The sequence below is a fragment of the Chionomys nivalis genome, chromosome 7 (genome assembly GCF_950005125.1).
Source record: "Chionomys nivalis chromosome 7, mChiNiv1.1, whole genome shotgun sequence".
NCBI lineage: Eukaryota > Metazoa > Chordata > Mammalia > Rodentia > Cricetidae > Chionomys > Chionomys nivalis.
The window spans coordinates 51,061,144-51,088,397 of NC_080092.1; the positions used below are offsets into that span (position 1 = coordinate 51,061,144).

Below are 27,254 nucleotides of genomic sequence, written 5' to 3' on the forward strand. Positions count from 1 at the left end.
CTCTCTACAGGTGGCTGACTCCTTCGGCCTTCTGAGGCCACCATGATTCCCTCTCCATGACTTCCCACTTCACTCCAATCAGTGTTTTCTTTCCCCAGGCCCCTTGGTTCCATGGGACCAACCCTCTGCTGACCCCAAGCGTGAAAGCTATGCTGTCTTCCAGATTCCCAGATTCCCATCAGTCAATCTCCAGCCTTCTCAGCAACTTTTAAAGTTTTTTATTCTTTTTTTTTTCTGTTTTCTGTTGTTCAAATTTCCCTTTTACAGTAAAACTATTGAGGTGACGGCCGTACCCCGCCACCTCCCCCATGGCAATATCAACTTCCTGTTCCCTGGAAGGAGCTAGGAACTACAGCACCAGAGAGATGAAATGACCTCTGGTGGACAAAGCAACCATTTCAGTTGGTGATTGAGGTGGCCAACTTGGTGCCTAAGGGCAGCTTTGATCTAATAAAATTGAGCTGGGAAGAAACTGAGGCAACAGCCCATTGTGCACTAAAGAGTAGGAAGAGGTATAGGCTTGTCACTATGGAAATAGCAACCAGTGCTAATAACTGCCAACAGCTAGACCAGTCGCTAGACCACCTCTTGGTCACTAAGAAGGTGCTGTGTTGGGTTTGAAGGGAGAAAGGCATGAACAAGACAGCCATCTGGTCACTAGGGAGAACATGTGGGTTCTTGAGGGGGGGTCCTGTTGACCAACAGAGATTATACTGGGGTACAGTCAGGGGAGAACAAGACAAACTGGGCCTGCCACAGCAGGTGGTAGTCATCTTAGCTGTCCTAAAAATCGCACAGAGCACAAGGGAAGGGGGATCCTGGGAAGTGCCACTGAGAACCTAGAAAATTCCCAGTCCACATCTGTCCTCTCACAGTGGTAAGTTCCAGCTTCCTCCTAAAACAGGAAGTCCCTCCTGCCCCTTCTCCACAGGGTAAGAACCAGCCACTCTCCATGCCCCCACCCCCACCCCACCATCTCCCCAGACTAAGCCACTTGGAATTCCAGCCAGACCACTTCCTATTTCAGGAGGGCGACTTCCTGTCCTGGATGAAGGCACTTCCAGTTCCTGCTGTTGCTCCTTCTGCCACCTCCCAGGCCATTTCTGTCCAGGCCTGGCCACTTCTTGTCTGGAGCGAGTCACTTCCCATCTGATTAGATCATCTGATCTGATCACTTCCCATCAGGCATCAGATCAAGGCCATAATGTCCCCACTGGACCTAACAGGACACTTCTTCTCATGGTAGTAGTTGTGACCCAACCACCCCAAATGGCAGGAGTAAGGACACAGAAGGGCAGGGAAAGAGGCCCTGTACCCATGCCCAGAGTCACAATGTTTCCCCCAAAAGCCCTCACTTTGGGCGGACTGAGGGGAGCAGTTGATATGGAAAGTTGGGAAGGGCCGAGAGCCGAGGGGAGAGACGCTTTGAGGCCCCAACCCAGGACACGCGTGAGAGGCGCGTGAGAGGCACAGGACAAGAAGCCAAGAGGGTGAAGGAGATGGGAGGAGGAGGGTGCTAGGGAAGAGGGGAGAAAACAGACCTAGAGACAGGAGAGAGAATAAGAGATAGAGGAGAATCTGTGAGAGGCAGAAAGAGGTGCCAACCAAAAGACAGACTGTCCCACCCCTACTCCGGGTGGGCGAGGGAACAAGGACACCTGTGTCGTGATTAAAGGAGGCTGAGCCTGTGCCCCCTTCCCCAAGAGGCAAAGACTAGAGGGTGCCCACAGCCAGACAAGGGTGGGGGAGGACAGGAAGAGGTGTGGTCAAGTCTTATGGGATCCTAAAATTGCAGAAGAAGGCGATAGCCAGGAGGAGCCGAGGAGCTGGTGGGGCAAAGGGGGGGCCAAGGTTATGGCGCAGGTGTCCCTCATACCATTGATTAAACTGGGGGAGCACCCCGTGGAGGGCTGGATTGAGGAAAGCCAGGAGGGAGGAACCCTCATACCTTGTAGTAGATGTTTGGAGGGCTCTGGGGAGGGCCATCCTGCACAATGTACACAGGGTGCCCGTAGTCACCACTCACCTTCTCATAATGGGGGCAGAAGGGGGGATCTGCAGCCCCACCACCCCGCAGGGCTATCCCTAGCTCCCCAGGCTCAGCCTCCCGAGGTCCCATCCCCCCTCCACCACCCAGGCCCAGAGACCCTCCCCTCCCAAAGGAGCCAGGACCAGGGTGGCGACTCTCCGAAGGCTTGGCCCGCCGTCTCCGCCAACACATGGCACCCCCAGCCCCTGCCACGCCCAGCAAGAGCAGCGCCAGCCCCCCTGCTGCCCCAGCCACTGCGGGCATGCTGGGAGGGGGCAGGGGGCCTTCAGCACCCCGAGAGGTTGCATTGCTGTTGGGGTCACCTGGCAGGGAAGGGGTGAAGGAGGAAAGAGGGGTAGGGGCTGAAGGAACCATCTGGATATTTGGATACACCCAGCCCTGGGGGTCCCCATCATGGGCTTCCCCAGCAGTACCCAGGCCCTTTAGGTACCCCACATTCCCTCCCCCCAAGCCCAAATCAAAATCCAGGTGTCCAGCCTACAGCTCCCTGCCTGTAGTCCCCCCACTCCTCTGACAGCACTGATTGAAGCACTGACTTGGCTAATTAGTTCTAATTGAGTCTTTTCCTCATTTGGCTTCCACTGCTCTCCCACCCTCCCATCCTCTCTCCTCTTTCCTGTATCGCCGCCCCCAAAACAGGAGAGGGAGGGCGGAAGGGGGTGACAGCAGGGCAGCTGGGGTCTGAGAGCAGAGGAGGCAGTGACTGGCTCCTGGTTCCTACCTGGTAGGCTGTCCTTCCCGGGCTCCAGGCTGTGGGCCGCCCCTCGGTCTCTCTCCATGGGCATTTCAGACACAGGTTTTCGGGGTAGAGCTCCTCCTCGGGGACCTGAAGATAGGGAAGACACAAAGGAGGGGGCTGACTTACAGGGACTCCCTAAATCTCCTTCAGCTCCTAGCGGGTGTCCCCGAGCCCCACTCACTTTGTCCCACACGCAGAAGCACCTTCATGCCTCGGGTGAGGCACACACCTCCCTGCAAGCTCTCCAGGCCTTCCCGGGTCCCATCTGATGTGGCTGAGAACAAGAGCAGGCAAAGAAGTCAGCACTCCAGGTCTAGCCAGGTCTCTTCCCATGCCCTGGAGGGACACTACTGAATGCACAGAGGTGGATTCCAACGGTCGGTCCTCCCTTCCTCGCCCTCCATCCCAGGGACTCTCTATTGGCCCTGCCCTCTGCCCGGCAGTACCAATTATGTAGTAATCGTGGTGAGATCGGAACTCGTGGCCCCAGAGGTTAGGGCTGTATTCCTGGAACTTGATGGTGAAGCGGAGGTCCAGGTCTGGCCGGTCACATGTGAGAAGAAGGTTTGGGGCAGGGGGTGCTTCACAGCGCCGACCCTGGGCACCCCCTACCAGGTACAGCTTGTAGAACTCATAACTGGGAGAGGAGTGAGGTCCAGGAGGCCGGGCCCGGGGACAAAGTAGATCTAGCCGGTCCCCGATCTGAGGGTAAAGCACATAACCACCCTCTGCCTGGAACCTACAGGGAAGACAAGGCAGACAAGGAAGCAATGTCAGGGGTGTGGTACCCAAAGCTTTCCCTCACTCCCTCCCAACCCTCCAGGACAACAATTCTTAGCTCCCACCCATCGCCTTTGTTTCAGTCCTGTGTTCAATAGGCACAGGCACCAAGGGCCCTGCTAGCTCACATCAGAAGCAGCAGGAGGCCAGGCTCAGAGGTCTCCTGCCCCTTGGTGTGCCCAAATGCACTCTTCAGCCTGCCCTCACCACATGCACACTGCCATCTCCCGCTCCATCGCCGGTGTTGTTGCCATGGCAACGGGATGCCAGTTACCAAGGAGCTGGCCTCTCTGGAACCACACAGCCCACCCCTCCCAGGTGATTTCACTATTCCATGGCAGTCAACCATGGGGGTAGAATCTCCCCCTCCTCCAGGCCACCACTGAATTTCAGGGCAAAAGGGGCAAGATAGAGGTTGAGGGGGGCATGGGGGCATCCAGACCAGTTTCCCAAGTTAGCCAGTTAACGAGACATGAAGCAAATGCCAGTTTGGCATTGATCAAAATGGGGCTGATGAGAACCAACGTACAGGGCCGACCACCCAGATCAGTCTCCTTCCTGATCCCACCTTGGGGCTTAAACTTTCTGAGGAAAGTGCTCTCTTGCTTTGGAGTTGAAGTAGTTGACTTCTGTGAGCATGACTGACGCAACCCAGCACAGATGCGTGGCCAATAAGCTAGGGAACCCACGGGCCCAGCACAGCCTCGACTTGCCCGCCACTGCAAGCCCTGCCCTACATCCACAGTAGAAACTGAGTCCCAGGGGACTCTTGTCCAGCATCTGTCCAGACCCCAAATGACCAGGCTCCCACCCAACACACAAAAGAGTTTCAGATGCCCTAATGCCTTTTCTCAACCCTCTCAGGATAGCCCAATTTATACCCTCAAGCTACACCTGCTACTCAAAGCTGCAGCCAGGAGTTGCTGACAGGTGGGAGAGCCTGAGGTTACCCCTACCAAGATATTGGAGGAAGAGGGTTTACCAGGATTAGGACAGGGCAGGGAGGCCAGAAAGCAAAACACGGAGACAAACAAAACTGCTCCTACCTCTCCTTTCACGAGCACATAATACGTCCAAATACCTTGTCTCCAATCCTCCTAACAGCTGCAAGGACTGAAGACACAAACTCAGAAAGGTTAAGTGATGTGCCTAAGGCTGCACAGCGGCAAGCCGCAGAGCTAGGATTAGACCAAGTACCTGGTGAACTCCGAAGCCCACTCCCTCCCAAGACTGCTCGCGGCCTCCCCAGGGAAGTGGGAAGTTTCTGAAACAGAACTCTCTCATGCTGATGGTCATGAAAAACACCATGGAGGCAAATCACTTAGATGATCTCCCACAGGTCCTGTCTGCCCTGCGTGACTGATCCTTGGTCTCTTTTCAACCCAAAGCAAGCACGCCAGGGAAGAGTCCCTGATGGGAGGTTTGCAGCCAGGAGGAGAGGGCAATGGTATCCTCGGGACTCCAGCAGCAAGAAGAAAAGGAGAGGGGCTTGAGGAAGCTCAAGGCTCACCCTAGAAAGAGTCCACCAAACCAGGGAGACAGGAATATACTCTAGCTGACAAGTCGTTCACTAGTCCTCTGGCTGGGAAGGCGAGTTGGGATGGTGAGCTCCAACACCGAGTGCTCCTGGGAGCTGGGCATCCCTGCCCTTCCCCTCGGTGCTTCAGCAGCACCTAGTCAGCACCTCTCTCCTGAGAGCTGACATTAACCAGGCTCCCTTCAACCCAGATGACACAGGTCTCCTACAGATCCAAACAGCCACTCCACTGCCCTCTCGCTGCCCGTGAACTTTTTATCTCTGCCCCTGTGAGGTCTCCAAACTCCTGACACATGGCATCACCACCCACATCCAGCTCTGTGCGACTCAGAGTCTGTCTCCTAAGATCATTGCTGTCTTGTAACCTGTCACCTCACCTCAGTGCTACAGCACCCTTTTGCCAGCCTCCTCCCAGCTCAGAATTCAAACCCTTTAGTCTCAAGGCTTCCACATCCCTTACCCATGGGAGCTGGAGTCTCCCCAGTCCCAGGCCACTCACCTCTTATTTGCCGAGTTCCAGTAGACAGGCTCCAGGCTGAGTCCAGACACCAGCTCCGCAAAACCTAGCAGCAGTATGGCCCCGACTTGCACACCCCCTGGCCCAAAATGGGGGGTCCCCATGACCCTACCAAGGCCTGGGGGCGGGGCACCAACTCCCCCAAAGTCTCTCACCCCCCAGGGGTGGCTACCACGCCGTGGAGCCCCAGTCACCCTGGTGGGTGGCTAATCACCCCCAGCTCCCACAAGGACCCTCTTTTCTGCTGTGCCTGTGCCCGGGCTCCAGAGCGCTCAGCTCCACAAGAACCCTTGCAGGGCCGTCTGCAAGCGCCCTACGCGCCCCCGGCCCACGCGCCAGCACCTCGGGATTTGTGCACCGGGCTACGTGGGGGACATGGGGAGCCGAGGACCGGGCGGGGGCGGCATGGGGTGCCGGGCAAGGCAGCGAGGAAAGGGACACCGAGCCGGAGCCCCAGCCTCGCCGGGATTGAGGGCAGCAGGCTAAGGGAGGAAACCAGTCCCGAGCCCAGGAGGGGGGAGTTAAAGGAGAGGCGGGGAGGGGGAGAGCATGGTGGAGGGAAAAACCGGAGCTGGAGCTCAGTCGGAGCGGGCGTCGCATCCCGCGGCCCACGCCCCCCACACCTCCCTCACCTCGCGCACCTCCCGTCCGCCACCTCGCCTCGCTACCCCGCGCGGGCTCTCACGCCCCCTTTGTCTCTCACAGTGTCCGTCTCTGGATGAGTTTCTGCTTGCCTTCCTGCCCTCCGATTGCCCGAGCGGGTGGAATCTTCCTCGCTACCATCTAGAAAGCTTCTTGCCCTATCCGCCCCGAAAAATCTTCCCCCTTTGCTCCCGGAGCCTGCTCCTCTTCCATCCCAAAACACCGCTGCTTCCGAGCGGCCTGGAGAGGGTAATGATAACCTTGAAGGCGAGGCACTTCATAGAGTATATAGCTAAGTTGGTGGTCTACCTGTGCGAAGTGGGAGGGGGCAGAGCTACCCGGGTTCAGAGAGTATCCCGTGACTTGCCCAAGGTCACACGGGGAGTTTAGGAAAAACCGAAAATACAACCTAGGCTTCTGAACCCCTTTCTTAGGGTCCCTTCTGTCACAGCTTCTCTGACCCTTGGCTGTTTTCTGTGGATCAGGTGGAAGACAAGGGAGTAAAATTTGACCCTTCTTAGGTGATCATGGAGAGAAGTGGGACTGGGAGAGGAAAAGGGGTACCTATAACCCCCAAAGCTGTACTCCACAGGAAGGGCTGTTTCCAATTATCCTGGGGGAAGGGAGGAGCTGCCTTCTTGGGTGTAAGAAGCAAGGCTTTCAGCACCTCCCGGCAGGGCCGGCATTCCTCTCCTTCCTGCCCAATCCTCCACAGACAGCCCCTTTCCCTTTGACTGAGGTCCCCACCACGGCCCCCGTTGACAGCATCTCTTCAAAGACTCCCATTCTGGGTGTTTGACAAGGTGTGTGAGGAGGGGGGTGGGAGGATGGAGAGGCACGCAGAGTGCCGCTGCTGAAGGAGCAAGCCCCTTGCCCCAGCGCTGCATTCTAGAGACCAACAGGAAGCCACCGTGTTTCTCCATTCACTCCTTCCCGCGTGTCCTTGACTCTGCCTAGAGGGTGCAGTGGGGCAGCGTTCTTGCACCCTTGCCCTCTGCAGCTGGAGGACGGTAAACAGTGCAGTGTGCAGCCATCAGCGCTGACTTGGCTGTCACTGTCTGCTTAGTCTCTCACAGTCACACTCAACAGTCTGCCACCGAGCTCCCGCCGCCCCTGCTCAGGCCAGCTCACCCTGACCCCCGGTGGAGCCACCTCAGGAGTGAGATTTCAAACAGGTTTGCTCCTCAGTTTACCAAGTTGCCTAGCAACCATCTAGTCAATGGCATGAGGCCCCACCCCCACCTGCTTGACTTCACACCATGCTCAGCACCTCATTGGCTCCTGCCTGGTCCCACCTCTCAACCCCTGGTTTTGGGAACAATATGCCAGACCCCACAGATGCTGGACAAAGGAACCTACTGACGCTCCCTCCAAACACCCGCCAGTCACGTGCCACCCCAAACAGACACACAATGACTCCAGCATCATACAAAATCTTTATATTAACTCATCCCCACAGCCCTCTGTCCTTCCTTGTCCCTTCTCATCTTGGTGGTCATCAGGGCTACTGGGGTCTGGTCCCCCTCCACACCACCAGAGCTGAAGCCGCCATTCAGGATGGGCGTGGCATAGAGACAGCAGGGGAAGATCCAGCTCCGGCTCGCCTTCATCCCCACTACTGGTGGGCTCCGGAAACATGCGCTGGCCAGAAGCAGTAGCCAGCAGAGGCAAGCTGGGGTGAAGGCTGGAGGAGAGAGAACAATCTGTCAGTACCGAGGTCAGGGTGATACTACGTGGGGTGGGGGATCCACCTTCCTCCCCAACCCCAGCTCCTTCAGTGAACTGAGGACCTCACTCCATTGGTGCAGTCCTTCTGGGGCAGAAAAGTCATCACAGACTCCAGCCTGCAGTCGCTGGAAGCTGCTCGGATGTCCCACACAGATACATCTCCATTGGTGTTGCCACTCACTAGGAACTGCCCACTCCTGGAAAGGAAGGGAAGCTTGTGGGTAGATGCATCACTCTGGGGGTAGAAGCCATTCCTACCCTGGGGCCTAGGATGCAGCCAGACTGTCCGACATCCTTGAACCTGGAAGGAGCCACAGCCACTTACGGGTCCACATCAAAGTAGATGCGCTGATTGGTGCCCACTTCCCGACTCAAAGACCACAGGACATAGCCAGGCTGCCGCAGATCCCAGCACAGAAGTTCAGCATCCTGAAGACAACAGGGATCAAAAGTGTGCCCCTCTCCTCCCCCACCGATTCTCTCATTCTCTCTCTCCCCTGCCTCCAACTCAGCCTCCCTGAGTCCCTAAACTGGTTCCTGCCAAGCCATAGGCTTTGGGCTCTGACCAATACCTTTCGGGCTCCTGAGAAGAAGAGGTTGCCATCGGGGTGAAAGCAAAGGTGGGTGACACCCGCTTGGTGGCCTCCCAGCAAGGCGAGAGGAGAACCATCATCCCTGGCATACAGGCCTATGGTCCGGCCATAGGAGCCACAGGCATAAAGGGGCTGGGAGGGGCTGAAGGCTAGACAGGAGATGATGCCACTCTGGCCCTGCTTTTTGGCTGGAGAGGAAACAAGACAGCAGTTAGCACAGGGCAGTTTGCGGGACCTCTGTACCCACAACGCTGACATGCAGGAGGGACTCATCCCCCACCCTGTCTGTCACATCTGAAGTTCTCTGATGCTTCCCAGATCACTCAGGCCCCTTCTCCCCGCTTCTCTCCCACTTTCTCCTGGAAGGCCTGGAGAGCTACAGGTCTACAGGAAATGGACTCCCTCCTCCTTCGGTTCCGTAAAGTTTAGTGGCACAGCGCTTGCCTAACACAAGACCCTGGGTTCAATCCCAGGCACTGAAAAAAAAAAAGAATAAAATAAAAATAATTTCTAGCTATTAGCAAGGTTTTGAGAGCACCAAGTACGCATTTGACAGGCACGGATGGGTTAGGAGTTAACCCAGCTTTCTAGCCAACTGGCTGACCGTGGGAGAACTTCCTCCATGCCCAGAGTGGGTGTCTCCTCTGCAGCTGGCAAGGACGGAGCATGAGAAATCCCACAAAGTCCCCTCGCAGGTGCCACTCTTCCATCTCCTGCCCCTCAGAGGCTTACCAAACGTGGCTCGCACCTCGCAGTCTCTACCAGGCCTGGACGTGGAGAAGACTCGCACCGTCCGGTTGAAGCCACAGAAGAGTTGGGAACCATCCGGCGAGAAGCAGAGTGAGTGGGCAGCTGTCAGCTCGTCCTAGGGGCAGGAGAGGGCTGCAAACAGGCCTGCGGAGCTTCAGCTGCCTTCCGAAAAGGAAGGCGGGGTTACAGTGAGCACTGGGGCTGAGCAGGGAAGTCGGTACCAGGTGGTTGTAGGCGCGGAAGGAAGCCCGGAGTTCTCCAGTGAATGCGTCCCAGATGTGAATCGGGTTCTCCCGACTGCTGCTGGCCACACTGAGAGAAACACGGACACTGAGGCCTGGCACCCAGCCCTCTCAGCTTCCATCAGGAGGGCACGCTGAGCACCTTCCCCCGCCCTCCCGGTAGCCCTGGCAGCCTAAGGAGAGGCCTCCTTGAACCTGGGTATGTGGGCTGGGTAAGGAGATGATGGGAACGCATGATGAGGGGCACATGATGGACATCACGTGCATCACTTACTAGGAGGTGTCTGGCTGGGCGGAGGACATCTGAGAATACCAGCAGTAATCATAGATGGTGTCACCCTCTGCCATTCGAAGGACAGGAACCTGGACAGAGATGTGGGAATGCTGGGGTCACTGGCAGAGGAAAACAGGTGAAAGCTTGGGCCCCTCCCCCAGGGGGTGTTGTGACTCAGTGGAGGACTCCCGAGGGAGAAGGAAGCAGATGGCACAATGAGCAGTCTTTACTGTCCAAGCTTGTAACGCAGCAGGCTCTGATGTCAGCTAGGGCCACCAAACGCAGTCAATCTCAGTAGAGTCATAGTCGTTTGCTTTTTTTTTTGGTCTGTTTTTTTTTTTTCGAGACAGGGTTTCTCTGGGTAGCCCAGGCTGTCCTGGAACTTGCTCTGTAGACTAGGCTAGCCTCGAACTCACCGAGATCCACCTGCCTCTGCCTCCCAAATGCTGAGATTAAAGGCTTGCACCATCACCTCCAGGCCATAAAATTTTTTTAAAGACTTACACAAGACACAAATAATACCCTAATCTAGAGACAAAGAACCAAGCAGGTTCTATGCCATTTAACCCTTTAAAAAGATTATCAGGCCTTAGGATTTAGCTCAGCAGCAAAGACTTTTTCAACTACTGTGTGTGCATCACGCTGCACACATGTGGAAGTCAGGGAACAACAACACCCTCCCTTTCCCACATGGGAGTCCTGGAAATCTAACTCAGATCTTAGATCTGTGCCCCCCAGACAGGGTTTCCCAGATCCCAAATGGGCCTCGAACTTCTGAGCTCCCTGCTGGCACCTCCAGGGGACCGGGTTGCTGGGGAAGGCACCCAGGGCTTCATGCACGTGTTCTACCAACCAGGTTCCATCCCCAGGAAATGTACAAACATTTACCAGCAAAATGAGGGCCACGGACCCACCTCAGTGGGAGAATGCTTGCCTGGCAGGCGTCAGGCCCCAGGTTTGATCTTTACTACCACAAATGCCATAGCCTTTCTATCTAGCTGAAGAAAAGGTCAGAGTGTGGTGTCTCTTGCCTGTAATCCCAGCACTTGAAAAGAGACAGGAGTCCCTGTGCGTTCAAGGCCAACTTGGACTACTTAAAGAATTCCAGGTCAGGACTGGCAAGATGGCTTAGTGGATAAAAGCCTTTTATCACGTGGATCAAGGCCAGCCTTCTTCTTCTTTTGTTCTTCCAGACTGGGTTTTTGTGTAGCTTCAGAGCCTGTCCTAGAACTCACTCTGTAGACCAGGCTAGCCTCTAACTCACAGAGATCCACCTGCCATTGCCTCTGGATTGCTGGGATTAAAGGTACAGGCCACCATGCCTGGCAAAAATTATAAATTTTTTAAAAAAGGGGGGGCTGGAGAAATGGCTCAGTGGTTCAGAGCCCTGGCTGCTCTTCCAGGGGGCTCAGGTTCAATTCTCAGAACCCACACAGCAGCTAACAACTGTCTCTATCTCCAAGATCTGATACCCTCACACACGTACACCAGGCATACCTCAGACAAAGATCAATGCAAGAGGCTAGGGGATCTCTGTGAGTTCAAGGTCAGCCTTGTCTACAAAGCAAGTTCCAGGAGAGTCAAAGCTATTACACAGAGAAACCCTGTTTCAGGGGGGAAAAATTAAAACTAAATAAATAAAATCAATGCAGATGAAATAAATATATATTTTTAGACACTGCCTCAAAAGCTGGAACACAGGGGCTGGGGTGTGGCTGAGCAGGCGGGTTGCTTGCCTAGCATGCACAAAACGCTGGGCTTAAACCAGGCATAAATGGCTCATGCCTGGAACCCCAGAATCTCAGCACTCCAGAGATAGGCAGGAGGATAAGAAGTTTAAAGTCAGCCAGGGCTACTCGAAAGTCTGACTCAAAAACAAAACAAAACAAAAAAACAAAGAAAAATAGGGGTGAGGGTGTTGAGTCGGCTCAGTGGGCAAAGGTATGTGCGGTGCAAACTTGGCAACTGTAGTTTGATCTCTGGAACCCATGTAAAGACAGGAGAGGAGCCAGGCGGTGGTGGCGCACACCTTTAACCCCAGCATTCGGGAGGCAGAGACAGGCAGATCTCTGAGTTCAAGCCAGCCTGGTCTATAGAGCGAGTTCCAAGATAGACTCCAAAGTTACACAGAAAAACCCTATCTTGACGGAAAAGAAAGAGAGCACAAACCTGTCACCTGATTCTCATGAAGGCCAAAGCACACCTGTACCCATGCCTATGCATCACACACACGCTAATAAACAACAGCAATAAAAACAAATAATTTTAAGTTGACAGTTTTAGTACTGTGCTGGAGTGTAGCTCAAAGTCCTGGCTGTGATCCTCACCACTACAAAAACAAACAATACAGGCAATGCCAGGAAGATAAAGAACGCCAGGCACTTTTAGATGTAGCTGCTGAGAGTAGAGAGCTGAGCGCTCTGGAAAAAAACAGGCAACTCTCACTGCTGGAGGCCGGTCAGCCTTTGGCTAAACTGTTCTGCTTGCTGGCTGTGAAATGGTGTTTCGTCACGGCATAACTTGGTATTTCCATCCATACCGAACAGTTGTAGGGTGAAGGTGAGACCGTTTGCCCTGTTATTTTTTATTTTTGTCTATATAGGGTTTCACTTAGTCCAGGCTGGCCTCAAACTCACTACGCGGCTGTCAAGGTTGGCCTTGAACTACTGTGTCTCTATCTTTGTTTCCCAAGCTCTGGAGTTACAGCCATGAGCCCCACACGTGGCTTCATCTTCTCTGTATTTAGGCCCATCGTGCCGTTATTTTTGCCTTTTTTTCTGCTAGGTTATTCTCTTATCCACAGTTTACACAGTGTTTACACACTATGGACACGGATACTTCGTAAGATACTTGCTGACGTCACCAACCACAACTTCATCTCCTACCCCATCGCCTGAATCCTACAGCTGACCAGCTGGGGTACAGCTCCACTCACATCCCACAGGCACCTCAGACTCTGCTCCGGAGCCCCACACAGGCTTGAAAGTCCACTCTGCGCTCCTATTACAGCTGCTCCAGCTGTCAACCTGCCGGAACTCTAGAGTCAACCTCAACTGAGGAATTTCACAGATGCCCTGTAGGTACTGTAGGCCTGTGGGCATTTTCTGGTTGATGTAGGAGGGTGCAGCCTGCTGTAGGTGGTGAGCCTAGAACATATAAGACAGCTGACCATAAGCTTGGGAACAGCCAGGAAGGAGGCAGTGTCGCTCTTTGGTCTCAATCACAGCAGAAAAACGAACTAGAACAAAACCCATCCTCAACTGTCATCCTTTCTACTCCAGCTCTGTCCCAACACAAGGGTTTGCCAATTCCCCTCCAGGGCTCCCTGGAATCTGTTTTCTCCCCTCCATCCTCTCCTGATAGCCATGACAAGCCACTGCCTCCTTGGTGGCACCTCTGCAACAGCCTGAGTGCTCTCAGACCACCCATGGAGACCTTAGTGAGCTGGGGATCTGCACAGTATCGCTCTCCAGCTAAGATGTTTCAGAGATTTCATGTAGCCCTTTCCCTTATGAAGACTCCATCACCTCAGCTATCAAGGCTCATCTCAGCCCACTTCCTTAAAAAAAAAAATCACAATATCCACTGCTTTGACTCTCATGAGAGAGCAACTCCATATGTTCTGAGCCACAGGCTTTCCAGAACTAGTCTTTGTTTTTACTGTTATTCCTTCTCCTCCCCTGTGACTGACTCCCCGGGTAGAATCGAATCCCTCCAGGTCCTAGGTGCTGCTTCTTCTGCTGCACCCTCCCTGCTTCACGTTCCCAAGCCCTCCAGGCTCCTCAGTGCCATCCCGAAAAGCGCGAGAGTCCTCTCAACATCCAGGGCAAGATCACAGGCAAAGGATTTGCTCATTTGTTTACTTTCATTTTACATGTATGAGTGCTCTGCCTGCATGCGTGTATGCATGCCACCTGTGTGCCTAGAGCGCTCAAGGTCAGAAGAGGGCGTCTGATCCCCTGGAACTGGAGTCACGGGTGGTTAGGAGCCATTATGTGGGTGCTGAGAACTGAACCCAGATCCTGGGCAGGATCACTCTTAACCACCCCGTGACCTCTCCAGCCCCAGTAAGTAATGTTTTCATGAGCAGATGGAGACAGCAACACTGTTGCAGTGACATAACACCCAAAATAATTAGATCGTGAATTAAGGAGTGAAGAGGGCGATTAGAAAGATTAGACAGGCTTAATGAGACCTGGTAATGTAACGATGTGGCGCGGTAGGAAGGAGATTACAGGATGAGACCCCCCGGCTTCTGGCTTGGATCGCTAAGGCCACAGAGATGGTGGAGGACTTATGAGACACAGAGAGGCTATGAAGCCAACATCCTCTGAAGTAGAATCAGAACAGACTTTGCAAGGATAAAAGAACAATCGCCTAGCTCTGGCCCTGGGGGATGAGGACACCTCCACCCCCAATCTGAAAAGGGTGTGAAAGATGCAAGGTCTCTGGAGAGGGCCAGAGTAGCAGCGAGAACAAGTGGGAGTTCTAGAAAGCTCTGTGAAAAGATGGAGACAGTAAGAGGGGACACTACATAGGGAGGGGAGCTATTTCACACAGGTACACAGGAATTCAGTCATCTCTCAGTACCCAAGAGGCGCTGATGCCAGGACCCTCCCCCACAACACCAAAGCTGTGTGGTCAGTCGTACAGACCGTGTGTATGCTGCAGGATCTGCAGAGCTTACCCCCTCTCAGATGTGTCAATCTCTAGGTCACTTTTCATTACTAATAAAATGTAAATGATGCACTGAGAGTTGCTGTCCCGTAGGGCGGCGTAGGAAGTGTAGCAACAAGGGAAGAAAAGTTCCACACATGTTCAGGACAGACCCCCTGGGTTCTGTTTATTATTTATTTATCTATTTATTTTTACACCCAGCCGCAGCCTTCCCCCATCCTGCGGATATACAGATGCCAGAAGCATGGACAGAGGACCAACTGTCTCCCAAACTGTGTTCATACACGAGGCAAGCAGTGTATTCTCAGACATGATAAGTGAGAGGACTCAGCTAGAGCTAACAGCACACGCCTGTAATTCCACATGTGGGCGGCTGAGGAAGGAAGAGCAAGGCTTCAATCAGGGTCAGTCTGGGATACTAAGACTCAGTCTGAAAAAAGGTGTCGGAGGTGGCGACACAGCTCTGGATAACAAACATGTATAAAAACCAAGCAAGGGCCGGGCGGTGGTGGCGCACGCCTTTAATCCCAGCACTCGGGAGGCAGAGGCAGGCGGATCTCTGTGAGTTCGAGGCCAGCCTGGTCTACTAGAGCTAGTTCCAGGACAGGAACCAAAAGCTACGGAGAAACCCTGTCTCGAAAAATAAAAATAAAAATTAAAAAAAAACCAAGCAAGGGTTTGAACCCCAAAACTGGGGTAGGGGGAAAAAGCCAGAGAGAATACTTTTAAAAAATGAGGTTGCAATAGACCAATTTCACCCACATATTGCTAAAAGCAAGAAAGTAATGATGTAAGAAAATTTTGAAAACAATTTCTGTATCATAAACCATTAATATACAGAGAAATACCTACACAGAGACATGTGTAGACTGTTGAGCTAAAGTGTTTTGCCGAGACAGGCGGATCTCTGTAAATTCGAGGCCAGCCTGGCCTACAAGAGCTAGTTCCAGGACAGGTTCCAAAGCTACAGAGTAAAGCCTATCTTGAAAAACAAACAAAAGTCTCATGGAGGAACCTGACTCTGCTTTTCTGCTGGATGAGACAAGTCTGTCTTTACCACAGCACTAGGGAGGCAGAGGCAGGTCCACCTCTGAGGTCCATGCCAGTCAGGGTTACAAAGTGAGAACTTGTCTCAAAACAAAACAAAACCACAGAAAACAAACAAGCAAAGAGGGGGAAGAGGAGAGGAAAACAAAGGGAGAGAGGAAGGAAGGAAAAGACCATTTACTTAAAGCACCAGGGGGAAGCCGCTGGAAACAGCGCTGCACAGTCAGGCTGCTCTGACCTCTCAATCCTCCTGCCTCAACCTCCTGACTGTAGACTACACGGGCACTGGCCACCACACCAGCTGGCAATCTGTAGAATAATGTGTGCTACGAAAATAATATACAAACCCAAATGCCCAAAAGGGAAGAAAAGGGTTTTGTTTTGGTTTTTTCAACAAAACCTACCAAAAGCACTCAACAAACGCCATTAGACACAGGAACTAGGGAGCCTGGACCACTGTGAGAAACATTTAGTAAGTACATTATTGTTAAAAAGGAAAAAGCAAGGAGCGGAGCTGGAGAGATGGCTCAGAGGTTAAGAGCACTAGCTGCTCTTCTAGAGGTCCTGAGTTCAATTCCCAGCAACCACATGGGGGCTCACAACCATCTGTAATGAGATCTGGTGCCTCTTCTGGTGTGTATATGTTAATAGAACATTGTATGCATAATAAATAAATAAATTAAAAAAAAAAGAAAAGAAAAGGAAAAAGCAGGAAAGAAAACCATGTACTACAGAGTTACAAGCACATAACTGGCTCCAGTACTTGGACACAGCTTTCAGAAACAATGGCAATAAAGTTCAAGGGCTGAGTTCTATAAAGTGGCAGGCAATGGTGGTTCTCTGTTTTGAGGCAAGGTCTCATTCTATAGCTCAGAACGGCTTAAAGTTCACTACACAGCTGGCCTTGAACTCACACCAACCCTTCTGCCCCAGCCTCCCAAGTGCTGAGATTTTTAGGCATGAGCCACCACTGTAGGATCTCATCCTCTATTCTCTCTCCTTCCCATGTCTCTGTATGCGTGTACATAAGGCCCCAAGCATGGTAGGCAAGCAGTTCCACTCCCAGGGGGTTGTGATGGCCAATAGTTTTCAATGTTTATTACTGTGTGTGAGCGTGCACACAATATGTCACAGTGCACACACGTCAGCCAGAGGACAAATTTGTGAAGTTGGTTCACTCCTTCTATCTTTATGTGAATTCTGGTGACCCAACAATTCTGGTGATGTGTTACCAGGATGGCACGCGGAGGGCCTCTACCGTGATAGTTAACGCTGATTATCAACGTGCCAGGACCTAGAATCACCTATGAGATAAACCTGTCAGGTCTATGAGGAGATTTCTGGACTGGATTACCTGATATAGCAGGACCCACCCTCAACAGCAGAGGTTCCACTCTATGGGCTTGGGTCCTCCTGGGCTGGATAAAAAGGATAAAAGGGTGGAGTACCAGTTTCCCACACCTCCGTGCTTCCTGACTGATGACAGGGGACCAATGCCATGACTTCCCTGCAGTGATGGACTATACCCTCAAACTGTGACCAAAAGCAACTCTTCCTTCAGTTGCTCTGTAAGATATTGTCACAGCAAGGAGAAAACTAACCACACCTCAGTGTCCTTGTTTCTCCATAACCAAGCCCTTATATCCCAGCATCTAACCAACCCCGCCTGATGCAGCCTCTCTACTATACCAAAGCCTCTGGTCTTCAGACTCCCCCAGTGTCTGCCTAGGAACCAGGGCTTTTTACCTCCTCCCTGAACTCACCTATCTGTAGCCTCTGATCTAGGTAGCCATTTAGCACCAGGCCACCCTTCTTTCTGGAAGCCATGAAGACTCACAGGAACATTCGTCAGTCAAGATGTCCCAAGCAATCTCAGCACATGACTGACACCTCTGCCTGACTTGGTACACAGAGTCCCAGGCCAGCCAGGGATACATGGAGACTGACTCAAAACAAACAGGGCTGGGAGATGGTTGAGCGGTTAAGAGCATCCACTGCTCTCTTGCAGAAGGCCTAAGCTCTGTTCCCAATCCCATGCCAGGCAGTTCCAGGGATCCAACACCCTCTCCTGGCCTCTGTGGGTACCTGCACTCACACATACAGAAATAGACAAAAAAAAGAGAAAGAGCCGGGCGGTGGTGGCGCACGCCTTTAATCCCAGCACTCGGGAGGCAGAGGCAGGCGGATCTCTGGGAGTTCGAGGCCAGCCTGTTCTACAAGAGCTAGTTCCGGGAGAGGCACCAAAGCTACAGAGAAACCCTGTCTCGAAAAACCAAAAAAAAAAAGAGAGAAAGAAAAAAGAAAAGTAAATAAAAAACAAATCTTAATAAAAAAAAAAAAAAGCCAGGCATGGTAATATATGCCTTTAATCCCAGCATTCTGGAGGCAAAGGCAGGTGGATCTCTGTGAGTTCAAGGCCAGCCTAGTGTATAAAGTAAGTTTCAGGACAGTGAGGCACATACAAAGAAACCCTGTGTTGAAAAAAACAAAACAAAACAAACAAACAAAAAAAAAACGGACACAGAAACAAAAGACAAGCACAAACATATCCCTATCCCCAGGCACTAGAGAAGCCTGTCTTCCGGCTTACCTAGCATTACATTGGCACACATGCTATTCTGTATTCCTGAATCTGTCTTAAATTACTCTGTCAGCTCCCCCAAATCCTTACTTAGCTAAGGATTTCCAATAGTCATACTCTAGAATCTAAAATCACCCTTCTTTTCTTCTTCTTGGAACCCCATTCACCCTCCAGAACTTGCCAGGTCCTGGTTATCCCATGCCCTCTTGAGCTGCAATGGCTTTCCGGTTCACTCCCTTCCTCGGTATATACTTCACCTGGAGACTCAGCCTTCCTACGGGTTGCTTTTTTGTTTGTTTTGGTTTTGGGTTTTTTGTTTTTTCACTTTTAAGCTGGAGGTAGGCCATAATTCACTATTTAGACAAGGGTGAACTTGGCCTTCTGATCCTCCTGCCTCCATCCCTAATGCTGGGGTCACAGATATGAATCACCACATCCATTTCATGAAATGCTGGGGACCAAACCCAGGGCTTTGTGTGCCAGGCAAACAGTCTACCGAGTGGATAAATCCCTGTCCTCTTCACACCCTCCAGTTCTTGATATCAACCCACATCTCCATTCTCCCCTATTTTTTTGGAGGCAAAGAGCCTCCCTGTGCAGCCCTGGATGACCCAGAACTCACTATATAGACCAGGCTAGCTTCTGCCTCCCAAGCCCTAGGTTTAAGGCACATGCCACCATGGCTGGCTTCCTTTTCTTTCTTATTCTCTGCAACCTACCCACCTGGTTCTGCATTTGCTTCCTACAGATTCTTCTGCTATCTTTATTATTGCTGCTCTGTGTGTATCGTGTATGTATGAGCATGGATACACATGCACCACAGTGCATGTGTGGAGCTCAGAGGACAACTTTTAGGGGTCAGCTCTCTCTGCACCATGGGCTGCATGAATTGAACTCGGGTGTTAGGATTGCTCAGCAAGCACTCTGACCTCCTGGGTCCTCTCACTGGCCTATAATCTTTTTAAAGATGTTTAATCCCACCACTCGGGAGGCAGAGTCAGGCAGAGCTTTGTGAGTTCAAGGTCAGCCTGTTCTACAGAGAATTCCAGGACAGCCAAGACTACAAAGACAAACCCTGTCTCGGGGGAGAAAAAAAATGGAAAAGTACATGAGTTTTTTTGGCTGCCTGTATGTCTCTGCACCACACGTGCCTGGTACCCACAAAGGAAGGCCAGAAAAGGGCATCGGATCCCCTCAAATCAGAGTGTGTAGACTAGTGTGAGCTGCCATGGGAGTTTGGGGAATTGAACCTGAGTCCTCTGGAAGAAGAGCCAGTGCTCTTAACTACTGAGCCGTCATCTCTCCAACCCTCCGTACTCTCACTCTTGAACTTTCATTTCCACAGGAAATATGAATTCACTGTCCTCTTCCAAACCACCGTCACTCACCCCTGTATTTCTTCAGGTCTCTGCTCAGGTGTCTGTCACCTTAATAGCAAGGTCTTCCTCAAGTAATCTTTTCATTGCTGTCTTAAACAAAGCCTCACCGTGTAGCCCTGGCTGGCTTGAACTCAGAGATACACCTGCCTCTGCCTTCTGTGCTGGCATCCAAGGAGTGTGCGGGGCTGGAGAAGTGGCTCAGCAGGCAAGAGCACGCATGTGTTCTCCTCCAGAGAACTGGGGTTCAATTCCCACCTCCCATGTGGTGGCTTACAACCATCTGTAACTCCGGTCCCAAGGGATCTGGTGTCCTCTTCTGGCACCTGTGAGCACTAGATATGCAAATGGCAAAGACGTACATGCAGGCAAAACACCATGTACATTACAAAAATAAATCAATAAATAAAGATGTGCACCACTACGCGGGGCCTAATCACCCGGTTTAACGCTGTAGCTGGATCCAGCTGCTCTTCCCTGCTCTACTTTCTCTGTGGCATCTATCAGGGAACATTTTACTTTGCTGCCTCTTTCATACCTATTTCTTTCTGTCCTGGAACTAGCTCCTGTAGACCAGGCTGGCCTCGAACTCACGGAGATCTGCTTGCCTCTGCCTCCTGAGTGCTGGGATTAAAGGTATGCATGCACCACTGCCTGGCTCATACTTATTTCTTCCCACAAAACATAAGCTTCCTAAGGACAGGAACTTTTGCCTGTTTTATGCCTGACTATTCCTCAGGACATAAAATATGCTGTTCACAGAATGTTCAACAAAAGTGCACTGACCCCGGCAGGCAGAGTGACACATGACTGCAGCCGCTGTCACTGAGGAGTCCAAAGCAGAAAGACCGGAGTCCAGATTTTTTGTTTTGTTTTGTTTGATTTGTTTTTTTGTTTCCAAGACAGAGTTTCTTTGTATAACCTTGGCTGTACTAGAACTTGCTTTGTAGACCAGGATGGCCTTAAACTCACAGAGATCCACCTGTCTCTGCCACCATGCCCAGCTTTGAGTCCAGTCTGAGAGATGCAATGAGACACTAACCACAAAATGAAGACTAAGTCCCTGTGAGCCACCACAAGGCTGAGAGGAGGTGATTCTCCCTTCTCTGCTGCTGGCTTTCAGAGCCTGGTCAGACCCTGCACGAGAGAGATCCCTGAGCCTCTTCATGCTCTCTGCAACCCCTCTCGCCGTGTAGCTAACATCAATGTGCGCAACTCAAATGTCTCTGAAACTGAACAACAAAAACAACCACACAACAGAAAACATGAAGAGGAGGGCCAGGGCTGCAGCTCTGTGGTCAAGTGCCTACCTAACATGTACCGTACAAACAGAAACCAGAAGAACAAAAGCACTGGACAAACAACTGCTGAAAGAAGCAATGTGGGCCTGTCCTGTGCCGGGGATCTGCTTCCTCAGCAACTAGAGCCATTCCCCTCAGCTGGTATCTGCCACGAGTGGGCTGTGTCACCAAAGTGGTACTACCATCTCTAACCATCAAGTTCAACTCCTCTATTTTTACAATTATCCATTCAGTTTCATCAGAAACCTATTTATAGGGTGGAGAAATGGTCTGGGGGCTGTTCAGGGGTAAAGACCTTAGTTCAATCTCCCACAACCCACTTAGGCAGATACAGTAGCTCCTGCCCGGAATCTCAGAACTATGACAAGATACAAAGTAGAAATACGACAGTCCCCAGAAGCCTCTCCCCCTTTCTCCTCCTCCCTCCCCCCTCAAGGATTCTGTGTAACAGCCCTGGCTGTCCTGGAACTCATTCTGTAGACCAGGCTAGCCTCAAATTCAGAGATCCACCTGCCTCTGCCTCCCAAGTGCTGGGATTAAATGGGATTAAAGAAATGTGCTACCATCGCCTGGCTCTGTCTCTTTAACATGCATTGATGTTTTGCTTACATAACCCTGGAACTGGAGTTACAGACAGTTGTGAGCTGCCGTGTGGGTGCTGGGAATTGAACCCAAGTCCTCTGGAAGAGCAGCCAGTGCTCTTAACCGCTGAGCCATCTCTCCAGCACCCACAAATGTTCTTATTTTTTTAAATCTATGTTTACAAGCAGGGTATAAGCATAAAAGAATTAGGAGTTCAAGGTTATCCTCAGCTACTTACGCAGTTCAAGGCCCCAATCTAGGGATATGACCTTATCTTGGTGGGGAAGCTGAAAATCCAGAGGCAGTCAAGGCTCCATAGTAAAACCCTGTCTCAAAAATATTAAAAAGGGGCTACAGAGATGGCTCCGTGACCAAGCACGGTCTGCTCTTCTACAGGGCCTATGTTAGATTCCCAGTAGCATGGCAGACCACAAGCATCTGTAACTAGTTCTAAGGCTCTTCTGGTGTGCACAGGCACCAGGCACACATGTGGTATACACACACACACAGGCAAAATATCATACATATTATATGATCTACATAGACAGTTTCACACCAGCCAAGGCCTTATAAAGTATACCCTGTCTCAAGAGCATTAAACGAGGTCACGAGTTTGGGGTCTCCTGATAAGACTGTGGCTGTGTAGTACAAGGAAGAGATTAACAGTTTAGCTTAGTGGTAGAGGCTCAACAAGGGGCACAGGGGTGGAAGAAACTGTTTCTACAATCCTGCTCTTCAATCTTAAACTTCCCAGCACTACCACTCAGCCCTTGGTTTTGTGAAACACGGTCTTGGAATATAACCTATGTTACCCTCAACTCCCAATTCTTTCCCCTCAGCTTCCCAAATGCTGGGATTACAGGTGCACACAATGCCTAGAAAGAGATCTTTCCCTTCTTTCAGTGGTTTGGGATGAGGTGCTGGTTGTTAATGGGGGATGAGGTGGTAGTTGTTAGTGGGCACAGAGTTAGTTGTTAACAGGGAACGGGGTGCTGATTGTTAACGGGGGGAACGGAGTGCTGGCTGTTAACAGGGAACGGGGTGCTGGTTGTTAATGGGGGGAAACTGGATGCTGGTTGTTAATGGGGGGGAAAGGGATGCTGGTTGTTAACAGGTGGCGGTGTGCTATTTGTTAAGGGGGACAGGGTGCTGGTTGTTAATGGGAGGAAACGGGGTGCTGGTTGTTAACGGGGGAAAGGTGCTGGTTGTTAACAGTGGGAACAGGGTGCTGGTTGTTAACGGGGGAAAGGGGTGCTGGTTGTTAACGGGGGGGGGAGAACAGGGTGCTGGTTGTTAACAGGGGACAGGGTTAGTTGTTAATGGAGGACAGGGTGCTAGTTATCCCAGAACTTACTATGTGACTAGACTAGGCAGGCTCCCTAGTGCTGGGATTACAAACCCTGGCCGGGACATCCAGATAAATCTTTTCTTTATAAATGACACAGTCTCAGCTATTCCTCCCTCTCTGTAGGGCCACCCCTGGCACACGACCACCACCTAGCAACCCCTTCCATGGCCCCACATCCCTCTTATCACTGATCCATTTCCTGGCTTGGAGATGTAGATCAGTGATCAGACATTTCTTGGCTCCCTTCCTTTCCATAGCACAATTCCAAATAATTGCCCATTCTTTTTCCCTTACCCATTTTAACCGACTTCTGCCTCCATCTCTCGTCTGGAAGTGCTCTTATCTGGGTTCTTTGTGTTCCCTGTGGTCACCCTCTAAAGACTCCTAGCTCCTCTTAGCACCACTTATCAGGACTCCTTGGCTTCTATGCATTAGATGTCTCCTCTCGGGGCTGGAGAGAAGTCTTAGGAGTTAAGAGTGGGTAGGTGGCTGGACAGTGGTTGTGCACCCCTTTAATCCCAGCACTTGGGAGGCAGAGACAGGAGGATCTCTGAGAGTTCGAGGTCAGCCTGGTCTACAGAACGAGTCCCAGGGCAGTCAGAGCTACACAGAGAAACCCTGTCTCAAAATACAAAGCAAAACAAAACAAAAAGAACAGGTAGATACTGCTCTTCCAGGGGACCCAAGTTAAGTTCCTTTTTTTTCTTTCGGGGGAGGGGGTTGGTTGTTGTTGAATTTGTTTTTGGAGACAGGGTGTCACTTAGTAGCCCTAGCTGTCCTGGAACTCACTATGTAGACCAGGCTGGCCCCAAACTCCTGAGTACTGGACATTAGTCTGAGATGGCCATTACTCCAGCTGCAGGGATCCAATACCCTCTTCTAACCTCCAAATGTTATATACACACATACAAATTTAAAAATAAATCTTTAAAAAGCTCCTGCCTCAAAAGACACACACACCTTCGACGCCATGCTACTCTTGCTCAGCCGGTCCACTCATTATCGTTTTGAAACTCTCAAACAGACTCCAAAAGGCCTTCCCCCAAGATCCCACATTACACGCTGCCAGTCACCTAACCATCCCCACCCCCCTTCCCCGACACCTGCATTCCTTCTGTTCTGTGAACACATGGAGCTTTCCCAGCTTAGGGTCTTTGTTTTACTGTCGCCTCTTCCTGCAAGTTTTTTCACATCATATAGCCGTCATCTTCAGGCCTCAGTGGAAAGTCTCCATTTCTACTGCCCCTCCCTAACCTGTACTTCTAAAGTGCTAGCTTCTGCAAGGCTGCTTTTGTTTTATGACTTGAGACAGTGTCTTACTATGTAGCCCCCTGGCTAGCCTGGAACTCTGTAGACCAGGCTGGCCTCACACTCACAAGAGACTCGTCAGACTCTGCTTCCTGAGTGTTGGAATTAAAGGAGTGTCCCCTGACACCCCACTTCTGCAGGGTTTTTGCTGTCTTCTGCAACGTTGGAAACTGAACCAAGGGTCTCTTGGATACTAGGTAAATACAAAGGCACAGAGCTATACCCCTAGCCTGAAGCAGTATGTCCTAGTCACCCTCAACTTTCTGTTTTTTACCTTCAAAGCAGTTTTTTTTCCTGTTTCTTAAAGAGATGAGGCCTCATGCAAACGCAGTGCTACGTCCCTGCAACCTCAGCCTCGTGATAACACGGTGCTACGTCCCTGCAACCTCAGCCTCGTGCAAACACGGTGCTACGTCCCTGCAACCTCAGCCTCGTGCAAACACGGTGCTACGTCCCTGCAACCTCAGCCTCGTGCAAACACGGTGCTACGTCCCTGCAACCTCAGCACTTACAGGTGAAGCCAGCAGATCAGGGATTCAAGGCCATCCTCGGCTATATGGCTACTTTGAGGCCAGCCTTCTCTACATTAACATTAAGATCTTGTCTCAAAGTCTTCACCTGTCATTTACTTCTGAAAGAGCCCAGCCCAAACACAGTGGCCTAGGCCTTGCCGTGCAATTGAAGATGACCTCAAATTCATCCTCCTGCCTCCACCTCCAGAGGGCCGAGATTACAAGAGTAAGCCAACACACCCAGTTTATGCAGTGCAGGGGCTTGAACACAGGCTTCAAGTGCCAACTGAGCCACCTCCCGAGCAGGTGGTTAACCGCTTGATAACCACCTAGACACACACTGTCACAGAAATCATTACTTGAGCAGAGAAAACACAGACTCCTGACTAAATGGGCTGACTTCTCTCTAAATGACATCCGTGGCGAAGGAACATCCTGTCTGTGAACAGGTCACCCGTGGACACACCGTCTTCATTGGCAGGAAGGGCTCTAGTGTGTAGGGCTGGCAAAGGGGTGGAGGCAGGCCCTCCCCCTTACCATTTCTGCATATTCCACTGGCTCTCCTTCGCTGTACAGTTCCGGGGGCAGGTTGTAAATCCGTAGGACGTTATCAGCACTATTGGTCAAGATACAGGAACCGTCAGGGGCCCTAAAAACATAGCAAATTAGAAAACTGAGCAGACCTGATTTCCAGATGTAGGGCTAGGGCTACCTGAGTACATACACCCTTGAGAAAACGCCAGTCAAAAGCTCATGCAGAGGGTGGTGGCACACGTCTATAACCCCCAGTCAAAAGCTCATGCGGAGGGTGGTGGCACACGTCTATAACCCCAGCTACTCGGGAGGCTAATGCTGAGGAGCTCAAGATCCAGGCCAGTTTGTGCAACTTGGTAAGGCCCTATCTCAAAATAAAGCAAATAATAATGATGACAATGATGATGATGACGATGATGATGATGATAAGACTAGAAGGTAGCTTAGTGGTGAGGTCCAGGCTCGAATGTTGGACACACTAGGCTAAATCCACAGTCCCAGAAATGGAAATAAAGATCGACAGGGCAAAGGAAGGAAAAAAACCTTAGTCTCAGTATTCGCCAGTATTCTATTACTTCTTAAGCACCTCTCGGTAAGTTTGTGGTTTGGGTTTTTAGTGTTTTGTTATGTTTTTCTGAGACAGGGTTTCTCTGTGCAGCCCTGGCTGTCCTGTACTCCGTGTGTAGACCAGACTGACCTTGAACTCAAAAACCCTCCTGCCTCTGCCTCCCAAGTGCATCACCACCACCCACCCTTGTTTTTGTTTTTACTTTAAGACAAGGCAGGCCTCGAACTCCCAGTCCTTCCTCTATTTCCCAGATGTTGAGATTGTCCCACCACGACGGGCCAAGTATGGGTGGGTTTTAAAATGAAAATCCCGAAGGTGGCCATATCCCCGCCCCGATGTACTCACCACTTACAGCCTTTCAGGAAGTTCTCGGAGCGGGTGCTGAACTCGGACCAGGAACCAGTGAGGTATCGGGGTACCTGTGAGAAGTTGTAGCTCCAAAAGCTGGAAAGGACATGGAGAAACAAACGGGTCGTCAGAGCAAAATTGGCCTGAGGTGGAGCTGAGGACTGGTGGTTGTCGTTTCCACACGTCCAACGTCCTCAGATTCCTGAGTCACTTACGTGTCCCCCACGTCCACTGGCCCGGGTTCTTCAGACACACCTTCCACGGCTTCTCCTGACTCCAACGCAGGCTGATTCGTTTCTTCTACAGGATGGCTCACATTTTCAGAAAGTTCTTGCTCCTCGATCCGAGGACTCAACTCACAGGGAGAACTGAACTCTACTTCCAAGGGAGCGGAGGAGAAAGGAACTGAGTCCCCTTGTTGTGGCTCCGGGCACACGACCGAGTCAGCTACAGAATCTGTGGCTATCTGGCATTGCTCATCTCCACTGCAAGGCGGTGGTAACAGTTCGGAGTCTGTATTTTTATCCACAGGGGAACCTTGGGGCACCGGAGCTGGGGCCTGGTCAGAAGGGATGCTATCGGGAGCTGACGGTCGCTCCTCCGACGTCTTCATTCTGTAGAGCAAGCGGGGAGGACAGGGGCCGGGCAAGCCTTGTTTGCACCGGCTATCAGCTGCTGAGACCAGATGGCATTAAAGTTCCCAGGGATCCGGGCGCAGGACTGCACAGACCCACCGCGCCTGCCTCTCTCTTCCGGGAAGAGTTAGCCGAACCCCGCAACTGAGGGAAAACACCGAGAAACCAATGCAGAAAGCAAAGCACCTGGTGTCGCTACGCGCCGCTACTGCTTCTTGCTCTCGCGGGAGTCGGGTCACCTTCCGATTGGCTCTCTGCATCCCGATTAGATTCTGAGAGGCGAGGCGGGAAGGCACGAGTTTGCCCAACCCTCAAGCGCTAGAGGCTTCTGGGAGTTGTAGTCATCACTCTCGGTCTCGGCGAAAAGTGCACGAGCTCCCCCTACTGTGCGCTGGGGTAATTCTTAAGGTACCTACCCTCCCTGACCTGCAGAGGGTGCTTCTTAGTTTCTACAATTTTTGCCCCTCTTGATTCTCTTGTCGAGTCAGGCAACCTCAAAATAAAATTTCCTCTCTCTCTCTCTCTCTCTCTCTCTCTCTCTCTCTCTCTCTCTCTCTCTCTCTCTCTCTCTCTCTCTCCATCCCT

At 51.6% G+C, this 27,254-nt stretch overlaps 2 protein-coding genes across 4 annotated transcripts; both read right to left on the reverse strand.

Annotated features, from left to right (window-relative positions):
* Positions 1–247: 247 nt before the first annotated feature.
* On the reverse strand, positions 248–6,246 carry Efnb3 (ephrin B3). 2 transcript variants are annotated; one of them, XM_057776933.1, is made up of 5 exons: positions 5,606–6,245; positions 3,236–3,528; positions 2,971–3,063; positions 2,772–2,876; positions 248–1,541 (listed from the first exon to the last, which is right to left on the reverse strand). In XM_057776933.1, exons 1-5 carry the CDS (start codon positions 5,725–5,727, stop codon positions 1,189–1,191), a joined length of 966 nt encoding a protein of 321 aa, XP_057632916.1. In that variant the 5' UTR covers positions 5,728–6,245; the 3' UTR covers positions 248–1,188. The 2 variants fall into 2 exon arrangements, with proteins under 2 accessions (XP_057632916.1, XP_057632915.1); XM_057776932.1 differs by having other exon boundaries at positions 1,399–2,352; positions 5,606–6,246.
* Positions 6,247–7,702: 1,456 nt separating this feature from the next.
* On the reverse strand, positions 7,703–26,863 carry Wrap53 (WD repeat containing antisense to TP53). Of its 2 annotated transcripts, none has more exons than XM_057775342.1 (10): positions 26,250–26,863; positions 26,032–26,130; positions 25,122–25,233; positions 9,853–9,941; positions 9,558–9,648; positions 9,319–9,451; positions 8,566–8,774; positions 8,319–8,422; positions 8,056–8,190; positions 7,703–7,949 (listed from the first exon to the last, which is right to left on the reverse strand). In XM_057775342.1, the coding sequence occupies exons 1-10, from the start codon at positions 26,645–26,647 to the stop codon at positions 7,703–7,705; spliced, it is 1,617 nt and encodes a 538-aa protein (XP_057631325.1). In that variant the 5' UTR covers positions 26,648–26,863. The 2 variants fall into 2 exon arrangements, with proteins under 2 accessions (XP_057631325.1, XP_057631326.1); XM_057775343.1 differs by having other exon boundaries at positions 7,749–7,949; positions 8,061–8,190.
* Between the last annotated feature and the right edge of the window lie 391 nt (positions 26,864–27,254).

Excerpts from the sequence above, each read along its gene's own strand:
- Efnb3 (XM_057776932.1), bottom strand. The coding sequence starts at position 5,727 with ATGGGGACCCCCCATTTTGGGCCAGGGGGTGTGCAAGTCGGGGCCATA. Across the intron at positions 3,529-5,605 it reads TGGAACTCGGCAAATAAGAG|GTTCCAGGCAGAGGGTGGTT; the intron begins GTGAGTGGCCTG and ends TCTTCCCTGTAG. Across the intron at positions 2,877-2,970 it reads GCTTCTGCGTGTGGGACAAA|GTCCCCGAGGAGGAGCTCTA; the intron begins GTGAGTGGGGCT and ends CCCTATCTTCAG.
- Wrap53 (XM_057775342.1), bottom strand. The coding sequence starts at position 26,647 with ATGAAGACGTCGGAGGAGCGACCGTCAGCTCCCGATAGCATCCCTTCT. Across the intron at positions 26,131-26,249 it reads CCAGTGGACGTGGGGGACAC|CTTTTGGAGCTACAACTTCT; the intron begins GTAAGTGACTCA and ends TGTCCTTTCCAG. Across the intron at positions 9,942-25,121 it reads CAGTGGAATATGCAGAAATG|GTTCCTGTCCTTCGAATGGC; the intron begins GTAAGGGGGAGG and ends ATCTCTGTCCAG.